The sequence below is a fragment of the Acanthochromis polyacanthus genome, chromosome 4 (genome assembly GCF_021347895.1).
Source record: "Acanthochromis polyacanthus isolate Apoly-LR-REF ecotype Palm Island chromosome 4, KAUST_Apoly_ChrSc, whole genome shotgun sequence".
NCBI lineage: Eukaryota > Metazoa > Chordata > Actinopteri > Pomacentridae > Acanthochromis > Acanthochromis polyacanthus.
The window spans coordinates 5,775,039-5,799,451 of record NC_067116.1 but is presented as its reverse complement, the minus strand read 5'-3'; the positions used below and the strand labels follow the sequence as shown (position 1 = coordinate 5,799,451).

The 24,413-nt window shown below is 35.9% G+C and overlaps 3 protein-coding genes across 5 annotated transcripts in view; 2 read left to right on the top strand and 1 right to left on the bottom strand.

The window, feature by feature from the left end:
• The window catches only part of prkacba (protein kinase, cAMP-dependent, catalytic, beta a), a 30,152-nt gene extending 22,671 nt beyond the window's left edge, over nt 1–7,481 (top strand). For all 3 annotated transcript variants that reach the window (XM_022215254.2, XM_022215255.2, XM_022215253.2), the window contains 2 exons: nt 595–759; nt 853–7,481. In XM_022215254.2, the coding sequence (XP_022070946.1) occupies nt 595–759; nt 853–978 (291 nt within the window). In that variant the 3' untranslated portion in view covers nt 979–7,481. The remainder of the gene's footprint in view (nt 1–594; nt 760–852) is intronic.
• A 922-nt stretch (nt 7,482–8,403) lies between these two features.
• Nucleotides 8,404–13,133, top strand: samd13 (sterile alpha motif domain containing 13). The gene is made up of 5 exons (XM_022215252.2): nt 8,404–8,620; nt 8,941–9,044; nt 11,095–11,137; nt 11,250–11,361; nt 12,255–13,133. Exons 2-5 carry the CDS (start codon nt 9,017–9,019, stop codon nt 12,396–12,398), a joined length of 327 nt encoding a protein of 108 aa, XP_022070944.2. The 5' UTR covers nt 8,404–8,620; nt 8,941–9,016; the 3' UTR covers nt 12,399–13,133.
• A 1,557-nt stretch (nt 13,134–14,690) lies between these two features.
• uox (urate oxidase) lies at nt 14,691–23,163 on the bottom strand. The gene is made up of 8 exons (XM_022215251.2): nt 22,997–23,163; nt 19,895–20,107; nt 18,125–18,241; nt 17,979–18,057; nt 17,122–17,308; nt 16,042–16,165; nt 15,869–15,952; nt 14,691–14,934 (listed from the first exon to the last, which is right to left on the bottom strand). Exons 1-8 carry the CDS (start codon nt 23,015–23,017, stop codon nt 14,860–14,862), a joined length of 900 nt encoding a protein of 299 aa, XP_022070943.1. The 5' UTR covers nt 23,018–23,163; the 3' UTR covers nt 14,691–14,859.
• Between the last annotated feature and the right edge of the window lie 1,250 nt (nt 23,164–24,413).

Here is a 24,413-nt window from a genome sequence, read left to right as displayed (position 1 = left end):
CTTTTGGCGATTCAGTTTCTTTTTGTGGTCATTTTTCAACTTTTTTAATGATTTTAGTTGCAATTTTTCCAAGAACTCAGATGTGCCCATTAAAAAGTGATGAATCTGGACCCATCTCTGTGGACTTCAAGGACCTGGAAGTCTAAGTGAGACTAAACTTAAAAAACTCAAAGCAAGAAAGGAGAACGTCCCCTGTACAAAGTTCAAGAGTATACCTACCGACAACTGTAGAAAGTTCAAGAGTAGCCCTACCAACAACTGTAGAAAGTTCTAGAGTATACCTACCGACAACTGTTAGGACCAGTGATTTTTATCTTGCATCTCTATGTACTTTAAGGGTCTGTAGTTCTGAAAATATTCATAGTATGAAGGTAAAATTTTCCATGACTTTATTAAATATACCAAAGTTATTGTATGTAAAATAACAGCTGATTCTGAGGAGATAAGATGGGATTTTTACCTTTCAGCTACAGCTTGATATTGGCTCTCTGGTGTTTTTTTTACTGCTCCGAAGTGCTAAAAAACTAGAGTAAACAGCAAACAAACTGTTTATGTTGAATAACCCAAACTTTTATTCATTTTTCAACCTTGCAGGTACGATTCCCCTCCCACTTTAGCTCCGACCTGAAGGATCTGTTGAGGAACCTGCTTCAGGTCGACCTGACGAAGAGATTCGGCAACCTGAAGAACGGCGTGAACGACATAAAGAATCACAAGTGGTTCTCCACAACGGACTGGATTGCCATCTATGAGCGAAAGGTAGATCTGTTTTTTTTTACTAACATCCTGCAGCATCATGTGATACATCTGTCGCAGTCAAAAATAAAACTAAACCACCTCTGTCCTCCTCAGGTCGAAGCCCCCTTCTTGCCAAAGTGCAGAGGACCAGGAGACACGAGCAACTTCGACGACTATGAAGAAGAGGACATTCGCGTCTCACAAACGGAAAAGTGCGCGAAAGAGTTTGCGGAGTTCTAGCTGGATGCGCTGCCGTGATTCGGGATATTTGCACTCTTTGTCGAGGGTTTTAGGTGGAACCGAGGCCGTCACGAGCTCCAAACCAAGGCCTCGTTCCTTCATTCCACACAGCTGAAACAGGTCCTTTTTGCCATGATCCTGCGTGCAGTTAGCACTAATCTATACACAGGCACATTATGCAGACACCCGTCGTGCTGCAACACAAAGTACTAGACCACGTCGTTTGTCCTTCTGTTGTCCATGTTTCCAGTGTCCTCGCTCTCCCTCTTTGTTTGAGAAGCAACATGAATATTACTCCCGTGTTTTCAAGCGGCACAAAGGGTGATTGATTGATTTACTAGCTGGCGTTGCACATGCTATGATTTAAGCTTTGGGAAACTGAAGGGATCTTTGTTAAATTTCACCGGTTATCAGCCATCTGTCCCACGCCTGAGTGTCTTTTAGGGTTCAGTTCATCCGTCATTAATCATGAACACTTTAAACATATTCATTATTCTGGCGTCCTTAAGACCCAGAACCGTGTATTTGTGCGTATAGACATAAACATATATGGGATTTTAAAAGACTTTTTTTTTTGTTAAAGCATGACCAAAATTCAAACAAAGAAACTGGTGTTGAGTGAAAGGAAAGAGATGATTTCTTGCAGTTTTTCTTGTCAGCGCCATGTTAGCTGATCAATTGTAGCATCGTTTTGTTTGTTTTTTTCATATCTGATCACAGGACATTTCCTTTTTTACCTCAGTCTCGATGTGGTATTAAATTAATGGAATGAAATTATATATATTTTCAGGTACAACTCTGTTACATGAGGAGCAAGTTTGTCAGTGACTGCACACAACTGATTTCTGTTTTGGTACGTCCAAAAAATATATATATATCTATACACTTAAGCCCCAACATTATTCATACCCCTGTCAAATACAAGGTTTTTTTCTGTTACACATCAGTATTTCACCTCAGATTTGATATATATAGAATACACAAGAAAGTTTGAAGCCACGACCAATTTATTTAAGATAGCAAATGTTCCAAGATCCTTGAGGTTTTAGGGTTTCCGTGCCGTTTCTTCAGCTCCATCCACAGGTTCTCGATGGGGTTTAAATCAGGACTCTGGCATGAACGTCATCGTCCTGGAACCATTTCTTCATCTCCTTGGCTATCTGCTTCAGATCATTGTCCTGCTGATCGGTCCAACACTCCCACAGGTTCAGGTTCTCTTCTGCCTGCTTGAGGTTTTCTTCCAGAATCTTTATCTACTGCTCATTCCTCACAATGCCTTCCACTTTAACCAAGTTGCAGAAAAGCAGCCCCACAGCATGATGCTTCCACCTCCATGTTTCACAGTAGGGACCGTGTTCTTTAGCTTGTAGGCTTCGCCCTTCTTTGTCCATGTGAAAGCCACATTTCTGTGCTCAAAAAGCTCCATTCTTGTTTCATCTGGCCACAGAACAGATGACCAGAAGCTTTCATCTTCCTTAGGGACATCTTTGCCAAGGCCAGATGAGCTTTTCCATGCTTTGGTTGCAGCAGGGTAGTCTTTCTTGGTCCATAGAGACCATTTTGGGGCAGCATCCACTGGAGTGTATTCCTTGATGGACAGGGCAGCCTTGGTTTAGTCCTTGGATTGATTTCAACATCTCGCTTGATCTTTCTGGCGAGTGACCCTGCTGACTTCAACCATGTCCTTTGATGTTTTTCATTGTTAGAAATTTTTCTTGATGATACTTTGCACTATTGCCACTGGCACCTGAAACTGTTTGACCGTTTTTTATATCTTTTCCTTTTTTGGCATTTACAGTGTCAAGTCCTCACCGATCTCTTTGGTCTTTTCCATAACAAGTCTTGGATTGACTTGAAAATTACTGAAATGTCACAAACAAGTTCACTTTTACAGTCAGAAAACTGGTTAAAAAACAAAAACTCAGAAACATTGGAAACAATATTAAACACTTTAGACCGTTAGAGAGAATGGTCTGTTTGAACATCCGATGGCTACGTTTTTGCAATGGTCAGACAAGCTTTTACATGCTTTGTTTGAAGCAGGGGGCCTTTCTTGGTCCATAAAGACCATTTTAGTGCACTGTCCGTCGCACTACTTCATTCATTATCTTCAGGACAACCTTGATAGTAGTCCTTAGATTGTTTTCAATGTCTCGCTTGATCTTTCTGGCAATTCCAGGTGACCCTACTGACTTCCGTCCTTTGTGGTTTGTGACTGTGTGAACTTTTTCTTCATGATACTTTGCACTGTTGCCACTGGCACCTGAAATTTTTTGGCAGTTTTTTTGTACCCTTTACTTCCTTTTTGGCATTTACAGTGTCAAGTCCTCACCGGACTTTTGGTCTTTGCCATGGCAAGTCTTGGGTTGACTTGAAAATGACTGAAACATCACAAGCACGTCGACTTTTTATAGTCAGAAGACTGTTTAAAAAACAGAACAAAAATTGAAAATGGTATTAAATGCGGGGCTGCACAGTACTGGTTAGCACTTTCGCCTTGCAGCAAGAAGATCCCCGGTTCAAATCCCGGGGTGGGTCTGGGCTCTTTCTGCATGGAGTTTGCATGTTCTCCCTGTGCATGCGTGGGTTTTCTCCGGGTACTCCGGCTTCCTCCCACAGTCCAAAAATATGCTGAGGTTAATTGGTTACTCTAAATTGCCCGTAGGTGTGAATGTGAGTCTGATTGTTTGTCTGTATATGTAGCCCTGTGACAGACTAGTGACCTGTCCAGGGTGTCCCCTGCCTTCGCCCGAGTCAGCTGAGATAGACTCCAGCACCCCCCACGACCCTAGTGAGGATAAAGCGGTGTATAGAGGATGGATGGATGGTATTAAATGCTGTAGACCCTTAGAGAGAATGGTTTGTTTAAACATCCAATGGCTCTCCGTCTTGGTATCACTGGGGTATGAATAATTTTGGGCTTCAGTGTATATATACACGTATGTACCGGTGCATCGACACAACATCCTCCAGTAGCTGAAAGGTCAGTTCGTTGGATTATTTTGAAGGTATATCATGAGTGTGAAGCAGTGTTAGTCACTTGGACACACTTTTGCGCTGCTTTTTGATTTATTTTTTTAACCTGCTGGGTTTGAGCAGAGACGTCGTGTAACTGCCATATTTGTTTTTGTTTTTATTTTTGCATGTTTGTACAGCGGTGTGTCACAACAAGCTAATAGTGCCGTACAAGTGTTCCCACGTTTTTGTTTTTGTTCTTTTTTTGGTCCGTTACTTTCACGTAGTCTGGGATGTCGTAATTTAAATCTCAGCGACATAATCCCCTGAGAGCAAACCATTTCATTCAATTAATTTTTACTTTTATAGCACCAATTACAATTCAGATTGTCTCTAGATGCTTTACAGAGCCCACATGCCTGTATGGTCTGAACCCTTTTGCTGTTATGTTTGCCATTTTCACCCTTGTGTCGGCTGAGTAGAGGATCAAGGCTTTAAAATTTCTCATTAATCTCAATAGAACCTGAAAGCACCCCTTAAGAATGATCTAGTTTAGTATTATTAGCTTCTCTGTCAGTAATAACACTGACAAAAAGAGGTAAATATACCACAAAAGACAAACTCTCCACCAAAAAGGTAGCAATTACCACAATAATGCAAAATGACCACAAAAAGGCAAAAACTACCGTAACCAGATGCTAAATTGGCACAACAAAATGCAAAATTCCACAAAAACACACAAAATAACAACAGAAAGGTGCAAAATTGCCACAAAAATGGCCAATACTACCACAAAATGACCCCAAATCAACACAAAAATAAGTAAATATACCAAAAAAGGGACACAAAATCTTCACCAAAAGGGTAAAAATTACCACAAGGACTCATTTGGTTCTTCATCTCCAGAAACGTTATTGATCAGAGATCTACCTTCGTACTGTGAATATTTCCAGAGTTCCAGGTCCTTGAAGTCCATAGACAGTTTTTCAGTTGTTGGTAGGTCTACTCTAGAACTTTCTAAAGAGGACGTTCTCCTTTCTTGCTTCCAGTCTTTAAGTTTAGTCTCACTTAGAACATTCAGACTTACACATCCTTGAAGTCCATAGAGGTGGATCAAGAGTAGACCTACTGATAACTGGAAAGTTGTTGGTAGGTCTACTCTAGAACTTTCTACAGGTGATGTTCTCGTTTCATACTTCCTGTCTTTAAGCTTAGTCTCACTTAGAACATTCAGCTCTGGAGAGTTGCAAGTCCTTGAAGTCGATAGAAGAGAATGTCCTCTGTAGAAAGTTCAAGAGTAGACCTACCGATAACTGGAAAATTTTCGGTAGGTCCACTCTTGAACTTTCTACAGGGGACGTTTTCCTTTCTTGCGTCAGGTCTTTAAGTTTAGTTTCACTTAGAATATTTATCTGGAGAGTTTCTGGTCCTTTAAGTCCGTAGAGGAGAACATCCTCTGTAGAAAGTTCAAAAGTGTACTCTAGAACTTCCAAATCCTCGAAGTCCATAGAGAAAAAAGACAAACTGACTTGTCTTGGCTGAGTAGGCTTTAAAATTTCTCATTAATCTCAATGAAACCTAAAAGCACTCTTTAAGGAGGATCTAGTTTAGTATTATTAGCTTTTCTATTGGTAATAACACTGTCTGCTCTAAATTAGACCCAGAGAGACTTCTGATTGTCCATTTTGGGTAATTTAACTAGTTTATCAATCAAACAGTCAAACTTGATCTCATTTTACTTCATCAGATGTGATAATTCGCTGTATTTCTCAGGTTTTAAACCAATAATCCAACCTGAGGGTTAATTTTAGGGTCACTTTTGATGCCTGGAAACTTTAGATTGGCATTTTAGACTAAATAATGTATTGTTGATTAATAAAGATGACTCGAGAAGGGAGTTTAGTTTTCTGTCTGTTCGACTGAATGTTCAATTTGATTTGATTCAAGGGGTTTCGTACTGTATCACTGCAAAATGGGACTGTTTTTGTTGTTGTTTTTTGGGTTTGTTTTTAAAGCCTTTTAGTTACAGAAATTGTTCACTCCAGCTGAAAACTGGGACTCTTTTTGAGAAGGAGAAAGTTCAGTTTAATGGACAGTTACCACACTTTACGCAGTAGTAATAGCAGCAAAAGTGAAATATCATAACCGTAAAAGTATTCATTCATCTCGGCCTCTGCTTGCTTTCTGCCGTTACAGCTTCTGGTCTCTTTGCATCATTTTCTAACCAACTTTGCACACTGTGACAGAACGATATTTACTCATTCTTCTTTGCAAAAGTTGCTCAGAGCAAATGGACAAAAATGAGGAAATGTTTTGAAGAACATGTTGTTTTTCCCCTCCAGCCACTCCTGTTACGTTATCGTCTATGCATATTTATTACGTTTTCTCCGGTCAGAAAAATGTAGGATTTATGAGGGATTTGTTTTTATTCTGAGCTCCGTTGTTAAAGAATCTGTGTGTCAAATGTCAAACAACCCGCGAGGCCGCCGTGTCCACTTTCCTCTTCTTCCAGATGTCAGTAAAAGTTCGGCGTCGGTGAACCTTTTATTCCTTTTTAGCAGAGTTTGAGGTCATTTCTGCAGGTTGGAAATCAGAGTTTTTACATTTATTTAACGTGATGCTCGAGGAAAATGCAATTTAATCAAGTCCAACAATCTTAAAGCAACCAAATGTGAACAAGTCTTGGGGATTGAATGCTATTTTTTCGGTACTACTGTACTGTTTCATCAACTGAGCACATTTTTATTTTTATCCCTGATTTCATTTCACAGGCACAACTGTTTCTTATGCTGTTTTATTTATATTCAGAGATGTCTAATAAAATGTTTAAACCTGCATAGTTCTCATATATAAGAAGACTCCAAATGTTTTATTTGCAAAAAGTGTTAACGGTGAATATATCCGATTATTTATTTTTATTTTTTCTTCATTTGCCCGTACAAGAATAAAACATTTCTAGAAGTAAACACAGTTAATGCACATTGACGCCTCTAATGCCTATTTAAAATTGTGACCTTTTTATTTTAAATTTTATTTTCTGTTTTATTTTCTCATGAAATTGATTTCATCGAAGGGATTCCAACGCTGTTTTCCCTAGTTTGTAGCGTGAAGAGAATGTAACTGCAAAATCCACAATGTTTTTGTTTGTTTGATTTATTTGGTCGGATTTTGAAGACTCCACCTGGGGATTTAGCATGTTCCAGTCCAGACTGCCTGTGAGTGTAAAAACCTTCCCAGAAATCAGCTCTTCTTACCAACCATTCCCCCCACCATGTGTGTAATTTGTCAGATTTGATGTAAACGATGGCACTTTTCCCCTCGTCACACACGCCAGTAATGGGATCAGTAATATGAAATGTGTATTTAGTTTGTGAATTTTTTTTTTTTTGCACACCGTTTAGAAGGCTGACACCTTTTTGTTTTTGTTTTTCCCACCCATATTTACCTGTGTTTGCAAGGGGGAATATACTTTGCTGTAGCAGATTTTATGTAACAAATGATATGTCACTATAATAAATTCTTTTTATTAAAAAAAAAGAAAAAAATCACCTCAGCCTCAGTTTATCATTTCCATATTACAACCTCCAGTGTCGACAAAGGAACACAACATTTAGTCATCTGAAACTGAACCATAGAGGATTTTACTTTATGATCAGGTCAGGGGAAAAAAACGAAGGAAAAGTATTACAAAAATGAAACACAAAATGAGACACAAAATTAGACAAAACTATTACAAAATGGCAAAATCAAAATGGACAACGCAAGCAAGGCAAAAAAACCATTAAAGCAAAATGACAAAAATAAGACAAAAACTCAAGCGAGACACAAAGGACACACAAACGACAAAAGAAGTTACAAAGCAGCAAAGAATGGACGAAAACGAGACAAAAAATTACACAAATGAGACGGAGGAAATACAAAACAACAAAAACGAGAAACAAAGCCACAAAAACATGAGATAAATGATAAAAGTCAGACAAAACAACACAAAATATTACAAAAATGAGACACAAAATGACAAAAAATTAGACAACAACATGGAGCAAAACACAAAACAGACAAAAAAGTTAGACAAAAATTCTACAAAAGGGCAAAAAAAATGGACAGACAACAAAAGCGAGACAAAACAAACACAAATGACAAAAACACAAAAACAACAAAAACGAGACACGAAATGACAAAAATAAAACACAGAGACAAAAGTGAGACACAAAATGCCAAAAAAGAGACAGAGAACACGGAGCAAAACAAAAAAGAGACAAAAATGAGACAAAAAAACCCACAAATGAGGAAAAAAAGGAAACGGAAAACGACAAACGAGACACAAAACGTCAGATTAAAAAAATAGACAAAATCTTGCAAAAATGAGACACAAGGCAAGAAACAAAATAACACTTTTTTGTGATTTAAAACATTTAATAAACGATGGAACTACAAATGTCGACGGCGACGCGGTAAAAGACTACATTTCCCATGATGCCCCGCTGTCATGTGGGCGAAGGAAGCGGAGCCGATGATCAGAAGCTAGTTGCTTTACTTGATTAAATCCTGATTTTATCAAACTAACACCGCCGCTTATTAATTAGTAAAAAAAAAAAACCAGTGATTAGGAAAGTTTTTACCCTTCAAACTCCGTTAACAGGTCGGACCGGCGGCGGTTGTCAAACGGGAATCTTCTAAAAATAAGGTAACTGTTAAATTTGGTATTAGCACGCCGAGCTAACTGCCCCTGCTAGCTTAGCGTCAATATAAGATACGAAGAGGCAGCGATTAAATGCTTGTCCTCGTTCAGCACGACATTATTTCCATTTCCTGCCTCGATAATTCTCTATTTTTCACTTTAATAATAAACGTTTCAGAGCAGGCTCGTGTTCGTAACGTTATTCTGTTTCTATTTTTAGCTAACAACGTGAATTTTGGGTCGTCGTTTTGTCGCTCCGGTTCCGTTCTGGTCGTAAATGTTGGTTTTGTTGCTCTAATAATTGTGCATTGTGTGTAATTCTGCAGCAGAGACATGCAGTGAGCAGCACAGAGGATCAACAGGGATGGATTTTGAACTGCCAACACACTGAGAAGACATCTGATGAAAAATTACTGCAACGCTACAGATTGTGAGAGTCAAATTTTTACCTGAATCTGTGCTAAAAGTTTTGAGTAATAAGAGTCAAATTAGAGCAGGATTTCTGTGGGAAAGCTCTGATTTTTGTTGCCGCTGCTGGATTCCTCTGGGAGCCAGAACCTGACCAATAATAATAACAATAATACTAATAGTGATATACTTTATTTCTATAGCAGTGGTGTCAAATTCATTTTATTCCACGTTCAGTCCAGTAATCAGTAAAATCACAGAATAATAATCTGTAAATAACCATAAATTTGCTTTGTTTTAGTGCAAAAATGATCTTTTTTACAAAGCATCATGAACTACCTGAAATTTTTGAAGGAAATTAAATTCGGTTTCATCAACATTCATCCTGAGTTTATCATTTCCACATTACAACTTCCAGATCACAGAGTGTCTACAAAGAAGCACAACATTTAGTCATCTGGAGCTGAACCATGGAGGATTTTATTTTATGATCAGGTCAGACAAAAAACTGAAGACAAAATGTTACAAAATAAAGACACAAAATTAGACAAAAATGTTACAATGCAGCAAAAAAAAATGGACAAACAACACAAGCAAGGCAAAAAAAAAACGAATAAAGCAAAACAAAATGACAAAAATAAGACAAAAAACCCAAACAAGACACCTGGAACTCAGTGATACAGCATTTTACTTTATTATCAAAACGACAAAAGTCAGATTTAAAAAAAGATGAAAAACAAGACAAAGTATTACAAAAATCGCACACGAAACGACAAAAAAATGAGACAGACGACACAAAAAAAACACGAGACAAAAAAAATCTGACAAAAATTGTTGTGAATTCTAATCCTCCTTTGAAATTCCCTGCTAGTTTGTTGTGTGTTTTTCATCCCCTTTTCTTGTTGCTTTTCTTAATTGTGCTTCCTCATGATATTAGCAAGTTTTGTTGTATGGTAATTGGACTGTTAGTGACAAAAAAATGGACACATATGAGACAAAAAATGACCAAAAAAAAGGAACAAAATGACAATAAAATAGACAAAAAACACAAGCGAGACAAAAAGGAAACGCAGAACGACAACGGCATGAGACAAATGACAAAAATCAGACAAGAAATGACAAAAAACAAGACAGAATATTACAAAAATGAGACACAAAAGGACAAAACACAACACAAAATGACAAAACCGAGAAACAAAATGACAAAAAATGAGACAAATGACACTAAGCACAGCAAAAAATGGACAAATGACATAAGCAAGACAACAAAATCACAAACAATACACAAAACAACCAATAAATTTAAACACAAATGGACAAAAATAAGATGAAATATGCAAGCGAGACAAAAATGAAACACAAAACGACAAAAGCATGAGAAACAACAAATGTCAGACAAAAAACAAAAACACGACAAAATATTACAAAATGTGACTCAAAATGACAAAAGCAAGAAACAAAATGACAAACAAATGGACAAACGATACAAGCAAGATTAAAAAAACACAAATTGTACACAAAACTAATAAAGTGAAACACAAAGTGACAAAAAAAGGCAAGAAACGCAGGCAAGACAAAAAGGAAGCACAAAACGACAAAAACGAGACAAAGAAGTCAGACAAAAACAAGACAAAATATTACAAAAATGAGGCACAATGTGACAAAAGAACAATGAGCGATCTAGTACTTTATAATCAAAACAACAAAAAATAAAAGACAAAATATTACAAAAATGAGATAAATGACACAAAACAAAAAGGTAAAGAATTGTGACACAAAAGTTATGAGTTGACAAAAAAAATGGATAAATGACAAAAATGAGAGCAAAATTACTCTTAAAAGATGCAACATCAACACAAAAAAAGGCTAAATTACCCCAAAAAGACACAAAATCGACACTAAATAGTCTAATTCATCATAGACAGTTCGAAGAACTTGACAGGCAGAGGTAAAAAACTAAACATTAGATTAAGTAAATAAACAAGTTACATAAGGAGCACACAGATTTTATAGAAAACAGCAGGAAAGAAACCCAACTGTTCCAATGATTTCTTTGTTTTATTTGTCGACAGCCGTCATGGAAGACAAGGCAAATGGCTCCGTTGACACCAAAAGGTAAGTTCTATAATTAGTCTACATGTTGTTTAGTGAAGGATTTGATCTTTTCTGCAGTTACAGTTCACTGTTCTATCAGATTAGGATGATTTTATTGATTTTTTTCTCTCAGTCCAGTGGAGAACGGTCAGCTGCCGGACCCTTCCAACTGGGGGGTTGCAGACGTCGTCAATTACTTCAAAGCGACGGGGTTCGAGGAGCAAGCGACGGCTTTCCAGGATCAGGTGGGTTTCTTGTTCCTGTTCTGAAAACGTCATGCAAAGTTCTGCCTTCATACTATGGACATTTTCAGGTCCTTAAAGTCCGTACAAGTAGGTTCAAGATATTAATCAGTGGTCCTAACAGTTGTTGGTAGGAATACTCTAGAACTTTCTACAGTTGTCGGTACGTATACTCTAGAACTTTATAGTTGTTGGTAGGTATACTCTAGAACTTTCTACAGTTGTCGGTACGTATACTCTAGAACTTTATGGTTGTTGGTAGGTCTACTCTAGAACTTTCTACAGGGGACGTTCTCCTTTCTTGCTTCCAGTCTTTACATTTAGTCTCACTTAGAAAATTCCAGGTCCTTGAAATTCGTAGAGGTGATTGTTTTTGATCATTTTTTGTCTTGTTCGTGTCATTTGTGGAATTTTTTGTCTTGTTTTTGTCATTTTGTCGTGTTTTTGTTGGTTTTTGTCTTTATCTGACTTTTATTGTTTTGTTTCTTGTTTTTGTCATTTTGTGTCTCATTTCTGTCTCACTTGTGTTTTTTGTCTTATTTTTGTGTTTCACTTTATTCATTGTTTTGTATGTCATTTTTTGGGGGGTTTGTCTCATATTTTTGGCATTTTGTTTCTTTTTTGTCGCTTTGTAACTTTTTGTATCAAATTTCTGTCCATTTTGTTTTGCGTCGTGTCATTTTTTTGCCATTTTGTCTCATTTTTGTAATATTTTGTCTTGTTTTTTGGCTTGTCATTTTTTGTCTCTTTTTAGTTTCATGTCGTTTATCTCATTTTTTGTCATTTCGTTTCTCCCTTTTGTTGGTTTTTGTCTCACTTTTGTCGTTTTGTGTCTTATTTTTGTTATATTTCGCCTCGTTGCTCATTCTGACGGATTTTCTTCACCCCTTTTACAGGAGATCGACGGCAAGTCTCTGCTCCTGATGACGCGTAACGACGTCCTGACAGGGCTGTCGATAAAGCTCGGCCCGGCGCTGAAAATCTACGAGTACCACGTGAAGCCGCTGCAGACCCAGCACCTGAAGAGCAACGCCTCATAGCGGCCGTTCGCCCGGCGGCCACCTCAGCGACAATCACGGCGTCAGGAAGAGCCCGGGTCGGCCTCACCAAGACTCCTCCGCCCGCCGGCTGCGGCACCTTTAGCAGGATTTGAAATGTTTTTATAAGGACGGGCTGCACACGGAGTCAGCTGTTTACCCTTTCAGCCATTCTTAGTTCTGCTGCTTGAGATGTTATTATTATTATTATTATTATTGTTATTGTTTGTGTGTGTTTTATTTAAAAGAACAACATTTTGAGGGGGAGATACTCGGCAGGTGTGATATTTGTGTGCAAAGTGAATTAACCTGTGATGAAAATTTAAAAAGTATTTGTATATAAGATGATATATATAGTTGTGTTGTACCCGAACACTTTGATACGTGCCGGAAAATTACCCCCGTTTTGCCCTTAAATCAGTTTTTACGTTCGAAACTGCGCATCTGAGTCGTCCTTAGCATGTAGAGAGTTTGTTTTCCACACACAAAGGACCCAAACGAAAAGCCTCCTCAGTCCTGAACACCTTTGTTATCCAGGCTGGAGGCTCTTGATATGGAAGTATTTCTGTGTATATATGTTCTTACTCTGTACCTACCTGTGGTGCTTTCAGCGTTGTCGCACAGACAGCTGTTCTGAAGTGTGTCTGACCAATGTAAATGTGCAACAAAACACTGGAGTTTGAATATCAGAATCAAGACGTTTGCAATAAACGGTGCTCTTTTCTCACCAAAGAACAATGTTGGTCTGTGAATTTATTGACGGATTTCACTCAGCAGCATTATTCGAATTCGAATGTCAATAAAAGATATCAAAAATGGCCCCCAAAAAATTTTAAAAATCCCACAAAAAGATACATAAATGTCACTAAATGATGCAAAAATGACCTGAAAAGTTGCAAAAGTGTCACCAAGACATACAAATGTCACTAAAAGATGTGAAAATGCTACAAAAAGAAGCAAAAATGTCACTAAAACACTCCAAAATGACACTGAGATGCAATAATGTCACTAAAAGATGTGAAAATGCTACAAAAATTACGAAAATGTCACTAAGAGATTCAAAATGTTACTAAATGATGTGAAAATGTCCCAAAGAGATGCACAAATGTCATATGATGCAAAAATGCCACAAGTTGCAAAATGTCAGTAAAGGATGGAACAATGCCATAAAGAGATGCAAAAATGTTCCAAAAAGTTGCAAAAATGTCACTAAAAGATGCAAAAAATTCCACAAAAGGAAGCAAAAATGTCCCTAAAAAATGCAAAAATGTCACAAAAAGATGCTAAAATGACATTAAGAGATGCAAAAATGTAGCAAAAAGGAGCAAAAATGTCACTCAAAGATGCGAAAATGCCACAAAAAGTTGCAAAAATGTCACTAAAAGATGCGAAAATGCAACAAAAGGAAGCAAAAATGTTTCTAAAAAATACAAAAATGTCACAATAAGATGCTAAAATGACATTAAAAGCATTATGGAGGATGTTTTTTTGTTTGTTTAATTTGTCTGATTCACATAAAATGAATATACTGACCTTTAGTGGACTTGTATGTATGGTCTCTAAAAGAATAAAAAATTTAGAAAAGTAACTGTGGACATGGCAGGACCTGAAAAACATCAGCCAATCAATGCGCTCGGACCGAGGCGTTTGGTTTGCTCCCTTTCCTGTCAATCAAAAATCTTCCGGCTCAGGCCTAGTTACGTAGATTACGTACGCCTTGGACTTACGTGTTTTCTGTATGTGTTGCTTTGGTATAGCTTCGTAGTTAGCTGGCGACTTGTTTTGCTAATCTTTTTTTTTTACATAATGGCAGATAAAGATCCAGGGGGACCCAACCGTAAAAGACAACTTCACGAGTCCTACGCAAGTTTCTGGAGGGGGGCGTTTCTTCATAAATGTTAAGAGGGGGGAGGTTAGAGGGGGGTGAGGGAGAGGTTGTATGTGCGCATGCGCATGCTACGTTCAAAGTCGTAGGAAATTAAATCTCCTCTAATGCCTTTAAGAGATACAAAAATGTCATGAAAAGATGCAAAAATGACACTAAGAGATGCAAAAATGCCACAGTGACATTTTGCATCTTTTTGGGTCATTTTTTGCATCTTCAACGTTATCCAGGCTGGAGGCTCTTGATATGGAAGTATTTCTGTGTATATATGTTCTTACTCTGTACCTACCTGTGGTGCTTTCAGCGTTGTCGCACAGACAGCTGTTCTGAAGTGTGTCTGACCAATGTAAATGTGCAACAAAACACTGGAGTTTGAATATCAGAATCAAGATGTTTGCAATAAACAGTGCTCTTTTCTCACCAAAGAAAGACTTTGGTTTGTGAATTTATTGATGGATCTCACAGTAAACAGCATTATTTGTGCTCGGTAAATCTAGTTTCCTGCTCTACACAATGTCAGATTTCAGGATGATTTTTAAATCACAGCAGCTGCAGTATTTTCTGGATGTTTTGGCGTCTTCACAGTCGGGCTCGCTGTTTCCTGCCGAGTGTCCCAGTGATGTTCCCTGAGGGGTTGTCCAGAGGAAGAAGGACCTGGGAGGGGAACAACATGATTTCATGATGAAACAACTTTGAAGATTTGTCATTCCATGAAAAATCAATCAGTACCTCCAACTTGACCACTACAGAATAGCTGATTTTTTATAAGTACAATAACTTTGGTGTATTTAATGAAGTCATACAAACTTCATACATTATTTTTTTCAGAGTTTCAGGTCTTCAAAGTACATAGAGGTGGATCAAAATCTCATTTAAGTAATGTTTCCTGTTATTTTTGAGCTTCGTGACTTTATAAGGAGTTAGACACATGAAGTTTTCAATGAGGAAAAACAAACTGCAAACCATTCATTTCTGTTTTCTGATAATTCAACATAGAAAACTTTTTTTAAAAGCATTCTGGGTAAACTTTCAAGGATGGTTTTGTGTTAATTTGTGGTTATTTCATGTCTCTTCGTGGATGTTTTGTGTGTGTTCTTGACCAGCACTACCACAGTGAATGCATGGTCCTGACAGTGAAGCTCCGGGATGGGAATGTGTTGATGTGTGATTGGAGAAAACTTTAAAAAGTGCATTCTGGGTAAACTTTCAAGGCTCATATCAGGATGTGTGATACGTGGTTGGTCAGAACTACTTATAACAGATGGTTTTGATCCCTCAAAAAGACAGAATCTCATAATTTGCATTTACCGAGCGTCAAATGAAGCAGATATCAGAAAATTTTTTTGTTGCAGAAGGAATCGTGTGTTGAACCTGGTGTTAAATGTAGGCTCAAAGGTTGGTAATAGAAACAGTCCTACAACTAAAAAGCACTTCTAAAGCCTAAAAATATTCACAGCATGGAAGTAAAATTAGTTTTTAGGGCTTAAGTATGTCTATTAAACTTATTATACATCTAAAATCTGCTTCTGAGGAGGTCAGCTGGGAATCTTTTTACAGATTTGGTTGATTTTCTGACGACAGAACTTACTTCGTCTTGGTTTTTGAGCCCCATTTTTGTCATGTCTATGGTGAAGTAATGCTGGTTGGGCATGACGATCTCCACTTCGTCCACCTGCAAGACAAAACGCAGAACTTTTCTCAATCATCTTACTAAATTTGAATGTTTGTGAGTGTGCTGGTGTCATGGTGTGAAGGTCCGACCTCAGGAAGGCGACCCAGAACCAGAACCTGGGTTTCATAAAGGGTCTTCTGGACAGACGGTGAGAATTCTCCACGGTCGTACGGCCCGGCGAACTTCTCAATGATCGTCTCCTTCACACACTTCCTGTAAGAGACGGTTATCAGAGAGGTAAGAATGTCGTTTGACACTTGTTTTTGTATCTTTTTGTGTCATTTTTGCATATTTTAGTGACTTTTTGCGTCTTTTTGAGACATTTTTGCTTCTTTTTGTATCTTACTGGCATTTTTGTATCTTTTAGTGACATTTTTGTGTCTTTTTGTGGCATTTTTGCAAATTTTTGGGTCATTTTTGCATCGTTTTGTGACATTTTCCCGTCTTTTAGTGACATTTTTGCAACTTTTTGAGAGGTTTTTGTTTCTTTTTATTACATTTTTGGAACTTTTTGCATCTTTTCATTACATTTTTGCATCTTTTAGTGACATATTTGCAACTTTTTGAGGAATGTTTGCTTCATTTTGTTGCATTTTTGCAACTTTTTGGATAATTTTTTCTATCTTTTAGTGACATTTTTTGCATCTTTTGTGACATTTTTACTTCTTTTTGAGACATTTTTGCAATTTTTTGGATAATTTTTCCATCTTTTAGTGACATTTTTGCTTCTTTTTATGGCATTGTTGCAACTTTTCACTGACATTTTTTGCAACTTTTTGTGGCATTTGTGCATCTTTTAGTGACATTTTTTGCATCTTTTTGCGGGACTTTTGCAGCTTTTTGGGTCTTTATAGTTTACATTTTTGCCCCAAAATGGGAGTTACACCTCTTATTTCCAGTTAAGCCCAAGAACTTTTTGAAGTACCTTCGTATACGTCCCTTGTTAGTGTAATAATATTCAGACTGAGGTACTTTTTTTTTCAGATTTTGCCTGAAAATTGTAGCTTGAACTTGATTTTGTTGAATGTCTACAAGACTTTTACATTTAAATATTCTGATTTCTTATACATGTCTCGAACATGTTTAGGTATTTTTCTGCTTTATCTTTGCTGCTGTAACACTGAACATTTCCCCTCTGTGGGACTATTAAAGGTTCATCTTATCGTTACCATGCAGCGTCGAAGTCAACGTTCTGAATGTTGTTGTAGCGCCACCTAGCGTAGACGGAGGTGCAGAAACACCTGTCCTTGGTTTCCTGCAGTGTGGTGAAGCGGTCTCGGAGGAAACCCTCGAACCCGGACTGGGTGGTTTTCAGCACCTTCATGTCCCGAACCCCACTGTGGACCACCGGGATGCCTGAGTGGGTTTACAAAGTTGGTCAGTATGGAGAAATCTTTTTAAACACTTTAAAGGTTGCTGTTTCAGTGGTGCGTCTCACAGGAATTTACACTATTAATTATCTTGAAAATTTGTAAAAGTTGCCAGAGGTGTTCCACAAGGCTCAATCCTGGAGCCTCGTCTGTTTACCTTTAAGTTAATCACCAGAGGGCTGAACTACGGAGCAAGATTAGCAGGTTACCAGGTGTGTTTAGCCTAAAGCCAGAGTGTTCAGCGCTCAGTCTCCATGGTAACTGATGCTGTGGAGCTAGATCTCCATGTAACTGATGCTGCAGAGCTAGATCTCCATGGTAACTGATGCCACAGAGCTAGATCTCCATAGTAACTGATGCTGGGGAGCTAGATCTCCATGGTAACTGATGCCACAGAGCTAGATCTCCATAGTAACTGATGCAGGGGAGCTAGATCTCCATGGTAACTGATGCCGCTGAGCTAGATCTCCATGGAAACTGATGCTGTGGAGCTCAGTCTCCATGGCAACTGATGCCGCTGAGCTAGATCTCCATGGTAACTGATGCTGTGGAGCTAGATCTCCATGGTAACTGATGCTGTGGAGCTAGATCTCCATGGTAACTGATGCTGTGGAGCTATATTTACGTTGTGTGTGAGTGTGTGTGGTTGTGTTTACCGTGGAGATTCTGTTCGACATCACAGAACCGACAAGCCTCTGGGCTGAAGATAAAGGCGTGAGCATGCTCCACTCCATTCTGAGGAACAAACATGATGGTGGTTTTAACAGATGAACTCTGATCAGATGTGATGTTTGAGTCTTACCTTCTCCAGCCTCCTCCATGGAGCCTCCTCCATGTGGACTTTAGCTCTCAGCACATGACTGAAGGAGGTGAGGAAATGATGACAGATGTCCAGAGAAAACTGCTCGATGGTCTTCACCTGACCACATGAAAATAAATAAATTAAATGAAAGTCAGTGAAGATTTGATCAGTAAAAACATCTCAGTAATAAAAATATGATCTAATAGGAATGGACAATGATTTCATGATTTGATTTTCTTTAACATGAACAACAAATTTAAAATATTTTCATACCAATGGTTATTATATTACAAAAATAAATAGCAAACAAAAAATATGATTTTTTAAAAAATTCCCATTAAGTCAGAGAAAATGTCTTATTTGTCACCATAGATGGATTATTTTTAATTATAAATTTACTATTAGAATATAGAAAATGCCCCTTTTTTGTTTTATAAATGTTTTTTACTATTAACTGAAAAAATGTGATATAAAATTTCCATCTATTAATTATTAGACAAGACAATACTTTTCCTGCTACTTTACAGATTTATTGAACATTTGCATTTATTTTTACTGTAGATTTACCATTAAACAAAAGAAAATGTCCTGTTTGTCACTGCAGACACACTATTTACTTTCTGTTATTTTACCGATTTATTTCACATTTGCATTTTTTTTTACTGTAGGTTTATGATTAAATAATTAAAAAGTGTCCTGTTTGTCATTATAGATATTTACTATTATATTATATAGATATTGGTTATATATATATATATATATATACATACATATATATATATATATATATATATATATATATATATATATGTATGTGTATATATGTATGTCGGGAAATTATCCATCTGTTATTTCACATATTTGTTTAACATTGATTTTATTGTAACTTTACCATTAAATGAGAGAAACTGTTGCTTTAGGTACATAATTTTTTTAAAATTATGTGTTTAATTTAAAATTATGGCGATACAGTATGTTTTTAAGTTTTATTACTGTACATTTACCATGAAATACATTTAATAATTTTTTCAAAAATTAGTTTTTTTAAAGATTTATATTTATTTATTCATGCATTTGTTTATTTAAGTATTTATGTATTTTGTTGTTGTTCTGATTTTTACATTTTTTATGTTATTTCTTCAATTGGATTTACATGGACCTGTTGATAAATTGTCTGTCCTGTATCTCACCCCTCTGATCGTGGACCGTGTTCTTCATGGTGTCAGTATTTATGTTTTTATTTGTTTATTTATTCATTTATTTATGTATTTATTTAGGGCTGCACAGTGTGTGCTGGTTCGCACTTTCGCCTTGCAGCATGAAGATCCCTGGTTCAAATCCCGGCCTGGTCCTGGGATCTTTCTGCATGGAGTTTGCATGTTCTCCCTGTGCATGCGTGGGTTTTCTCCGGGTACTCCGGCTTCCTCCCACAGTCCAAAAACATGCTGAGGTTAATTGGTTGCTCTAAATTGTCCGTAGGTGTGAATGTGAGTGTGATTGTGTGTCTGTATATGTAGCCCTGTGACAGACTGGTGACCTGTCCAGGGTGTCCCCTGCCTTCACCTGAGTCAGCTGAGATAGACTCCAGCACCCCCCATGACCCTAATGAGGATAAATCGATGTATAGAGAATGGATGGATGGATTTATTTATATTTTTGCCATCCTACCCCTCTGATCTTGGCCAGGCCGTGCACCGTGTTCTTCATGGTGTCAGTATTTATGTTTTTATTCATTTATTTATTCATTTATTTATATTTCTGATGTCCTACCCCTCTGATCTTGGCCAGGCCGTGCACCGTGTTCTTCATGGTGTCGGTGGGGATGATGTCTGAGTTGTCTCCGCTCAGATAATCCTTCCTCGTCTTCAGCGTCAGCTCCACGTCGGCCTTCAGCTCGATGATCTCGTGGTGGTTCCTCTGCCTCCGGATGAACAGAACCTTCACCGAGTTCTTCCCGTAGCCGGTTCTAACAAACTCCACGTTCTGCAGGTAAAAAGAACACGTCATCTCCTCCTTTTTATTTACATTTTTCAGCTGAGTGCATTTTTTAAAAATTTTGTGCAGTAGAGTTTCACTTTTAATGTGGCTCTGTTGACTCTAGCTGGTTGTTTGAATGTTATTTTCCACATTTTAATGCTAATCATTCCTAATATCTGTCTTTAGATCACCACACAGATTTTCAATGTTCATGCTGTCATTTGTCCCTGTTTCACTGTAAGTTTTACATTTATCTGTCTTTATATTGTTATATTTTTATTACCTGCAGCGTTTTCTATTAATATATTTACTGTAGCATGTTTATTTAGCTAAAACTGTATAACAGTGCTGTGTATTCCGGACTGTGTGTACATCTGGAATATTTATGTATCTTATATATCTTCATGCACTGTTAATACGGCTCATATTACATCTATATGCATGTTTCTATCTACACTTATACATGCACTTAAAGCTCTTCCAGGTATTTTACATGTTGCACTGCACTTTTACTGCTTCTTTTACATTTGTTTTCAGATGCTAAACTGGATTTCGTGCAGAGACAATAAAGATGAATCTAATCTAATTTTAAACTTTTTTTTTTTTTACTGTAGCTTTAACCATTAAATAACAAAAGAATGTCCTGTTTGTCACAATAGACACCATTTTTTTTGAAAGTATTAAATATTTTCTTTCTTGTTTTTTTATGGACACACTGTTATTTTAAATTTATAAATTATGAGACAAATTCTGGGAATTTTTTTTGCGAATTTATTTAAGATTTGTGAGTTTTTTATTGTCCTACTTGTCACTACAGACACTAATTTTTTATATTATGGAATCACTCGGAAAAATAAAAATAGCTTTTTACATTTTTTTACTCTAGATTCACCATTAAATAACAAAAATGTCTCATTTGTCACTTTAATAAAGTTCTACAATCATCATTAAATCATGGATTCACTATTAAAATACAGAAAATATCCTCTTTTATGTTTTTATTATTGAAGTTTGTTATTTCAGAGAAAATTTCCATTTATTAATTCGAAAACAATTTCTGGGAAATATTTTTCTTTATTTTACAGATTTATTTAAAATTTGCATTTTTTTGCTCTTAAGAGGAATTTTCTGTCTATAAATTATATTTCTGTTATTTTATTGATTTATTTAGCATTTGCATTCATTTTTTCTTCTAGATTTACCATTAAATAGCAAAAAAACAAAAGTCCATCCTTCACTATAGAAACACTCTTTTTATTCTTTTTTCTGTAGACATGCTGTTTGTTATTCAAAATAAAAATTTTAATTCAATTATAAGAAACAAATCTGGTATTTTTTTTATTTTACAAGTTTATTTAACATTTTCTTTTTTTTTTTTTTACTCTGGACTACTATTCTCCTTATTTAGGAGAAAATGTTTAATTTATTAATTATGAGTCAAATTCTGGCAATACTTTTTTGTTTTACAAATTTATTGAACTTTTGAGTTTTTTCTTTCTTTTCCTTTCGTTTTTAATTGTAGATTTACCAACAAATAACAAAGAAAATATCACTATAGATAAAGAATTTTTATATTATAGACTTACTTTAAAAATCTTTTTAATTTATTGTTTTTTTTACTCTAGTTTTACCATTAAATAACAAAAAAAATTCCATTTGTCACTATAAATACACTTTTAAAATATTATTAAATCATGGACTGACTATTAAAACATAGAAAATGTCCCTTTTTTATGTTTTTACTATAAACACACTGTTATTTAAGAGAAAATATCAATTTATTAATTATGAGACAAATTCTGGGAAAGAGGTGCTAGTGCTTTCTCTGTTATTTTAATAGATTTATTTATCATTTGCCATCTTTTTTTTTTTACAGTAGATTTACCATTAAATAACAGAAAACTTTCCCTTTGTCACTATAAATAAAATTATAATGGTAAAAAAGAGATTGCAAATGGTGAATGAATCTATGAAATAACAGAAAAATTAACATTTTCCTTAAATAACAGTGTTTACATAATGAAAACATTGAAAGAGGAGATTTTCTATATTTTACTTTATTTTATTGTAATAATTTTAGAAGTGTGTTTATAGTGACAGATAGAACATTTTCTGTAATTTAATGGTAAATCTACAGTGAAAAAAAGATTGAACATGGTAAATAGATCTATAAAATAACAGAAAAAGGATATTTTTTCTTTAACCCTCATGTCGTCCTGCAGGTCGAATTGACCCGTTTTAAAATTTGAAAATGTGGGGAAAAAAAAAATTACAGTGAAACTTCTGATGTTCACATTTTCGGCATTTTTGGGCAAATTTTTGTACATTTTTTAGTGGATTAAAAAAATGTTTAAAAACTGTTTCTTTAAGAACATTCACTTAAAATCAGCCAAAATCCAACGAATTTCACTGGATTGTTTTGTGAATGTTCTTAAAGAAAATATTAGAAGTTTTACTGATATATATGGAATCACTTTAGATATTTTTAGGATTTTTTTGGCAGATTTTTCTCACTTTTTTGAAAATATTTACAAGAATTCTCTTGCCAAATTCTCTTGCCTTAAACGTTTTTTTTTTTTAAAGCATTTGAGGGAAACTTTTAAGGAATTATTGGAATTTTCTTCCTGAAGGTTTTGCACATTTTCAGAAATTTTGTGGAATTCTTTTGCTGATTTATTTTTTATTTTTTCAGACAACAAAACAATATTTTTTGGTGCCCGTAAAGGAGGACAAGAGGAGGGTTAAATCAGAGATCCTTCCAGTTCTGCAGAGCGACCTCCTGGTCACTGAAACCAAACGTCTGAGTCGTTTAGTTTCTCCTCAACAAACTCAAACCTGCTCTGGTTGTTAATTTTATGTTTTATATTTATATTAGTCTAGCCTCAGGAGCGTTACCTGATCTGCAGCGGTTGCCATGGTGCCCTCCGTCCTTCACCTGCCGTCCGTCCGTCCAGAGAAAGGTTAATCTGCAGACAGACGGGGGTTTTGTAGGGAGGGAGGCACCACCTTTGCTCTCTGCTGGGAGGATTTCAGGTGAAGTTTAGTCTGTAAACGTTCAAACACAAACTTCTGCTCCGCTGCGTTTCACATGGACGAGTCATACTGGATCAAATCACCGAATCACCTCCAATCTGACTGATTTCTGTTACAAATACTGAATGTATCGTGTTTAAAATCCGGTTTCACAGGAGCTTCAGTGTTTGAGTTAAAGAGTACATGGATTTTTAGCAGCTTTCTTTGTGTTTAAAGAGTCACAATCTGAGAAATAACACAGCTGAAGTCCTGAAATGTATCAGAATCATTGATAAATACACATATTTTGTAATTTTCTTTATAGTGAGGCGGCCACAGAGCAGCTAAAAGTGTCATCTTCTAAAATAAAACAGCCAGATGTTTTCCAGTCCAGTGATCAGCAGCTAAAAATATAAGATGAAACTAACAACAGGTAGAACAGCTGAAAATCACAAAAAAGGGTTATTTTCCACAGGGTCAGCTCGTCCAAGCTTTAAAACTTCAATAAATGTGCTCTCTGATAATAATATGCATATTATTATTGCTATTATTGTTAAGAATCATAACAAGGATAATATTATTTACTAACAACAACATTATAAGCCTAATGACAATGATAATAATGTTTTGTTTTTTAATCTATGGACCATCTTTGTGTCCTTAATAAAGTTGAATGAATGAATGAATGAATGAATTTATGAATAATAATAATAATAATACATAAAAAATATTTTCAGACCAACAAAAGCCTAATTATGATCACAATGATACAATTTTTTTAAATGCAAAATAATTGTTGAAATATATTTTATTTTTAAAAACCAAATATATTATTATTAGTAGTACTAACAATAATAATAATAATAATAATTATAATAAAATATGTTTATAATACTTTCCGATCAGTAGCTATTATTTATTATTTCATAAAAATGAATACAATTATGTAAATATAACATTAGTAATTTAACGTTTACATTTATTTTTTATGTAGATTTACCATTAAATAATAGAAAATGTTTCATCACTAAAGATTCACAATTTCTTTAAATCATAGCTTCATTAATAAAATCTAGAAAATCTTTTTTGTGTTACTGTAAATTCAGAAAACATTTTAATTTATTAATTATGAGACAAATTGTGGGAAAGAGGCGTCCATAGTGTTTCTGTTATTTTACAGACTTATTTAGTTAATATTCAGGGTGTTTTTTTCACATCACGAGCTCCTTTAACCCTCCTGTTGTCTTCATTTATGGACACCAAAAAATATTCTTTCCTTGTCTGAAAAAATCCAAAAATT

Bases quoted from the DNA above. Each gene is read 5' to 3' on its own strand.
- samd13 (XM_022215252.2), top strand. From the start codon at position 9,017: ATGAAAAATTACTGCAACGCTACAGATT. The intron at 9,045-11,094 runs GTGAGAGTCAAA...ATTTGTCGACAG, and splicing joins TTACTGCAACGCTACAGATT to CCGTCATGGAAGACAAGGCA. The intron at 11,362-12,254 runs GTGGGTTTCTTG...CCCCTTTTACAG, and splicing joins CGACGGCTTTCCAGGATCAG to GAGATCGACGGCAAGTCTCT.
- uox (XM_022215251.2), bottom strand. From the start codon at position 23,017: ATGGCAACCGCTGCAGATCAG. The intron at 20,108-22,996 runs GTAACGCTCCTG...TTTTACCTGCAG, and splicing joins TGGCAACCGCTGCAGATCAG to AACGTGGAGTTTGTTAGAAC. The intron at 17,309-17,978 runs GTAAACACAACC...AAACCCACTCAG, and splicing joins TGTCGAACAGAATCTCCACG to GCATCCCGGTGGTCCACAGT.